The sequence below is a fragment of the Heterodontus francisci genome, chromosome 1, assembly GCF_036365525.1.
Source record: "Heterodontus francisci isolate sHetFra1 chromosome 1, sHetFra1.hap1, whole genome shotgun sequence".
NCBI classification, from domain to species: domain Eukaryota; kingdom Metazoa; phylum Chordata; class Chondrichthyes; order Heterodontiformes; family Heterodontidae; genus Heterodontus; species Heterodontus francisci.
In genome coordinates this window covers 243,317,800-243,323,799 of record NC_090371.1, presented here as the reverse complement: position 1 = coordinate 243,323,799, position 6,000 = coordinate 243,317,800, and the positions used below count along the sequence as shown (strand labels likewise).

The 6,000-nt window shown below is 40.1% G+C and overlaps 1 protein-coding gene across 1 annotated transcript in view; it reads left to right on the top strand.

The window, feature by feature from the left end:
- Window positions 1-600: 600 nt before the first annotated feature.
- The window catches only part of LOC137371896 (short transient receptor potential channel 3-like), a 148,722-nt gene continuing 143,322 nt past the window's right edge, over window positions 601-6,000 (top strand). The window contains exon 1 of the mRNA XM_068034941.1: window positions 601-1,353. Coding sequence (XP_067891042.1) covers window positions 601-1,353 — 753 coding nt within the window. The remainder of the gene's footprint in view (window positions 1,354-6,000) is intronic.

Genomic DNA, 6,000 nt, shown 5'->3' with positions numbered 1-6,000 from the left:
GTTTTTAGTTGACTGGAAGAAATCACCAACTCCAGAACTGTTGAATCATACAGAACATACATCCTGTGTTGGCTGTATAAAAGAGCTATTTAATTAATCCCCCTCCCCTGTTGTTTCCCAATAACACTGCATTTGTTTTTACTTTTAAGTGTACATCCAATTCCCTTTTGGAAGTTATTATTGAATCTGCTTCTACCAGCCTTTCAGATGGTGCATTCCAGATCATAAAACCTCACTGTGAAAACAATTCTTCTTCTCTTTGTTTTGTCAATTATCCTCAATCTGAGTTCACTAGTTACTGACCCACCTGTCAGTGGATTAAACTTCTCCCTCTCTACTCTTATAACAAAGATAATTTCTTTTGATTTCATTAAAGTTAACAGCATAAGAAAACCATAATCACTACCAGCATACCAACAAAAGTAGGCTTATGTTGGTGGTCTTGGGAAAAGTTGAAAACTAATATAAATTGTTTTCAATAGAAAGGCAAATATTCAGCAGCTCTGAATTTAGCAACGATGACTGCAGAAATGTTTCACATATTACCTTAGTTTACTGTGCTCTTTCTCTCTTAGGCAAAGTGTAAGTAACCCATCTGTAATGCAGCGGAGAATGACAGTGCTACGGGAGAAGGGAAGGAGACAGGCCATCCGTGGTCCAGCATTCATGTTCAATGACAGGGGCACAAGCCTAAGTCCAGAAGAGGAACGTTTTTTGGATGCAGCTGAATATGGGAACATACCTGTTGTTCGTAGAATGCTGGAGGAGAGCAAATCACTGAATGTTAATTGTGTTGATTATATGGGCCAGAATGCCCTTCAGCTTGCAGTTGGAAATGAACATTTGGAAGTAACTGAGCTCCTTTTGAAGAGGGATAACCTGGCTCGAATTGGAGATGCCCTATTACTTGCTATCAGTAAGGGGTATATACGAATTGTGGAAGCAATTTTGAATCACTCTGGATTTGAGCCCAGTAATCGTCTGACCCTTAGCCCATGTGAGCAGGAAATGCAGGATGATGATTTTTATGCCTATGATGAAGATGGCACCAGATTTTCTCCAGATATCACCCCAATCATTCTGGCTGCCCACTGTCAGAAGTATGAAGTGGTGCACATGCTGTTGATGAAAGGAGCACGGATTGAGAAACCTCACGACTATTTCTGTAAATGCAATGAATGTGTAGAGAAACAAAAGCATGATTCGTTTAGTCACTCCAGATCCAGGATCAATGCATACAAAGGATTAGCAAGCCCTGCCTATTTGTCTTTGTCTAGTGAGGATCCAGTACATACTGCACTGGAACTTAGTAACGAACTAGCCAAGTTGGCAAATATTGAAAAAGAATTTAAGGTATGTTTTATGAGATCAGATTTAACAGATATATTTTCTTTAATTTTATAAAAGCTGCATAGATTAAATCATAGAACACAAATATTGAGATAATTAACTCTTAGACTGCCATTAGGTCTTGGAAGATTATAGTCTCCCTTGAGCAGTTTTTCTGATCTTTCATCCCATGCATTGTGATGCTGAAACAAACAGTCTGTCATATACTGACATTGTTAATGTAAAGTCATTTTGTGTATAAATCAACATGAAAATGACTGCATAACTGGGACGTCATGTCCTGATCTAAACATAGCTGCATATGGAAACCATTCAGTGCCAGAATGCCCCACAAGGAGGCCAACTCACTGCAGTATAACTCAAGCCCAATGCCAAGCTGCATTTGAAAAGTGGCCATGTGATCATTGCTCACACCCCCCCTACCCCCCGGGAACTTAAAAAAAAATTTAAACGGCCCAAGCTAAGAAAATCATGTACAACTGGAGTCTAAACCAGGAGAAATTCTTTGAAATCTGCCCTCTTCAGTGGCGCAATGGTTAGCACCGCAGCCTCACAGCTCCAGCGACCCGGGTTCAATTCTGGGTACTGCCTGTGCGGAGTTTGCAAGTTCTCCCTGTGACCGTGTGGGATTTCGTCAGGTGCTCCGGTTTTCTCCCACAGCCAAAGACTTGCAGGTTGATGGGACAATTTATAATGGCCAATTTACCCTAGTATAGGTAGGTGGTAAGGGAATTGAGGGAAGGTGGGGGTGTGAGAGGGTATTGGGATGAATGTAGGAATAATATAAATGGGTGGTTGATGGGCATCACAGACTCGGTGGGCCAAAGGGCCTGTTTCAGTGCTGTATCTCTAAATAAATAAATACATACATACTATCAGATTCCAGATTAGCAACTCAGCAGCAGCAGTAGTTAAGTCACACCTGCCCAGACAGTGTAACTACCAAAGATGCAACCAAACCCCAACAGGTACCAACAGTACACATCAGCATCACTGTCAGAACCTAGATTCTATCTCTGTGATCCTTCATAGCCCAGCCACTCAGTAAAGCTCATTCATTATGACAATCTACTATGCCAAAGCTCTGTATACTATGAATATAATGTGTAGTAATTTGCAGTAAACTTTGTATGGAACATTATTACTGTTATGAGCAGACTGCTCCCACCCTGCACTTTCACAACATTGAAAATGAGTAGCATGGGGAACAGATCTCTAAACATAGTCCAAGCACTCATGCACAGTACTCCTTTGTATTTGATCTTATTGCGTCCCAGACAGATGCACAGCACACAATCTAGATGTGGTCTTTTGGTTGTGTAATACTGCTCACAGTGGGGTAGATTTTGGACTTTGTGCGATAGTGTAAAACAATTGATAGTGAATTGGCAGCTTGTTTTATATCGCTCCTGATTTTTATTTCTATTGATGTCAACATCTACCCCAGCGAGTGGTAGTGTCAGCATCATTGCAGCATACTATTGCAGCAGTAAAGCTATTTAAGTATCAGGGAATAGCTTTATTATTGTGGTACTAATGCTGCAAAGTAAAGACTTTAACTTCAAACTTCTAGCCTGCTTTCCCTCTTTTTCATCCTTCATCACTCCTTACTCTCATTTTTATATTAATTTTTAATGTTATTTATTTTGAACCTGTTCTCAATTTTTTGATGCTTTTATGAACTGCTTTAAGCCATGTTCTTATTTGTACTCTTTCTTCTTGTGGTTATTCTGATTCAGTTTGGAGATGGAAATTCCAACAAAAGATGAGCTTTAGTTATTTGAGAACTGAACCCAAAAACCATTTTCTGGCTAATCCAAAGCCCAAAATCTGAACACTGGTTGAGTCATTGAGAACTCCAGAGAAGTAAAAACATGTCAAAATAGGAAGTCAGCTGACAGACAAATAATCTCTTTTGTGGCCCCCCCAGGACCCAGTCAAGTAAACTCCATGCAGCATACTAAAATAGTAACCAACAAATAGACTGAAAAAGTGAAGCACAAGCTGGTAGTATTTGATATTGGTGCTGAAATTAGCAATGGGTCATGAAGGGCATTGAGATTCTGGGATAGCTTCGGAGTTCACTATTGGAAATAGCAGCATGCTGTTAAACCCTAAAAAAGTCTGAAATCTACCCTTTCAGAAGCTTCAAATAATTAGAACAAAGAAAAAAAAATGCTATAAATCAAAAAAGACAAGGTGGGTTAAAAGAAAAGGAAAGATATTAACCTGAATGGGAGATGGGGAAAAGTAATTTTGTTGTTAAGCTGTGCCTTCTACGTGTAAAAACTCCTGCTCGTCTGAAAGCACTGGAAACGACAGACAAGCTAAACAGACTTCAGGATGAAATAAACAGTTGGAGAAACTGGAGATATGACTAAGTTCATCAGACAATTTATTGAGTGACAATACTAAAGAAATGGTGGAACTAGAAAGAATTTTGGTGTTGACATGGAGACAGGGGAATCTTGAAAATCATGTCAAAATAACCTTTGCATCATGAGACTGAGGAATAGAAGAGTTTAACGGAATATGACATCTAAATTAGATAGGATCTACAGCAGACCATAGTCTATCGACATTAGTTGGGATAACATACCTTGCTGAAAATATTGAGATAGAGAGGACTTATAGAATACGATATTGTAAATAGAATAATAGGGAGTTACTGAGACTCATTTTAAATTGCTCAGATTTAATTATGGCATCTTGATCCTCTGAGTGGTCTAAAGGAGGAATACTAAATAGATTTGCAAAACAGATAAAGTATTTTGGACATGTGCATACAAGTCCTACTAAGCTGAGTGGAGTCCAACAGAATGATATTTAACTTAGGGGGTGCAGAAAATGGGCACTAGCAGATCAGTTGCTGATATACACCCTGCCTGGATTCCTTTTCATTTGAAATGTTTAACCAATGTTGCTGATTGAATTCAATGGGAGTTCATGGGAACCAGAAACAGGAGTAGATCATTCATACCCTTGTCATGGCTGATTTGTACGTCAATTCCATTTATCTGCCTTTGCTCCATGTTCTGTCATACCCAAAAAAACCTATTGATCTCAGTCTTGAAGTTTCAGTTGACCTAGAATCCACAGCCTTTTGTGGGAGAGAGATCCAGCTTTCTACTATCCTTTTTGTGTGAAGTCGTGCTTCCTGATTTCATTCGAGTGGCTTGGCTCTAATTTTAAGGTTATGCCTCCTTGTTTCCCCAGCAGAGGAAATCTTTTTGTATCTACCCTATCGATCCATTTTATCAGTTTAAACACCTTCAGGGAATACAAACCAAGTTTTTGAAACCTGCCCTCCCTCATATTTTAACCCTTTAAGTTCTGGTATAATTCTGGTGAATCTGCACTGTGCCCCATCCAAGACTAATACAGCTTTTCTGAGGTGACGAATTTTTATCTCTGGGCAAAAGGTGGACTATTTCCATTGACTTCAATGGAAAAGAAATCCAGGCACCCAATTCTTTATCACCTTTCTTTTGTCCAGCGATTAAAGATTAAATGAATCACAATGGAATGGAAACTGTGTAGGATGTATAACAGACAGCCAGTCCCTTAGCACCTGTTTCTCATCCCACCAAAGTTGAATTTCACCTGAAGACTCTCTTCATACCCTAACTCAATGGCATGAGCAGAATCTACTCTTCAGGAAGACAGACTTCAAAAATGGAATGAATGCCAATTGTGGTAGAAAGGACGTAGCATATCAGATACAAGAAAGAACACAATTAAAAGGGGCAGAACTTTCAACTTCAATGGGGGGGGGGGGGTGGTGGGGGGTGCGAAGTGTAAAAATGTAAAGAAAAATCGGGAAAGGTATATAACGAGCCACCGATCTGATATTGCCAGTTTTGCACATCCACCAACACTATAAGTTCTGTCGAGGGTCTGCTCTAAGGTATGAAGAGAGAGACAGTTGGAAATATGCTAACAGTAATAATAGGATTGCCAGTCAGGATTGAATAGTACGAGCAGGCAGGTCTAGTCTCCAAAAGGATGAGTCTCCCAGGAGACTTTGAACTACAGACCATATAAAACTAATTATTGTGGTGGTTGGAAATAATTGAAGTATGTTATTTGGTGTGTCACTGGTGCTTTGCAGTAAATAACTATAAAGCAAATAGTAATCAGTTGAACAAGGATTATAACCTTTATTCCATCAGATGATTTATAGGTCCTGCTCAGTGACGCTCAGTTTGGGTTCTGCCAGGGCCAATCAGCTCCAGACTTCATTACAGCCTTGGTTCAAACATGGACAAAAAGCTGAACTCAAGAGGTGAGGTGAGAGTGACTGCCCTTGACATTTGACCAGCATCTGACCAAGTATGGCATCAAGGAGCCCTAGCAAAACTGGAATCAATAGGAATTGGGGAAAACTCTCCACTGGTTGGTGTCATACCTAGCGCAAAGGAAGATGGTTGTGGTTGTTGGAGGTCAATCATCTCAGCTCCAGGTCATCACTGCAGAGTTCCTCAGGGTAGTGTCCTAGGCCCAACCATCTTCAGCTACTTCATCAATGACATTCCTTCAATCATAAGGTCAGAGGTGGGGATGTTCGCTGATGATTGTACAACGTTCAGCACACTTGCGACGACTCAGGTACTGAAGCAGTCCGTGTAGAAATGCAGCATGACCTGGACA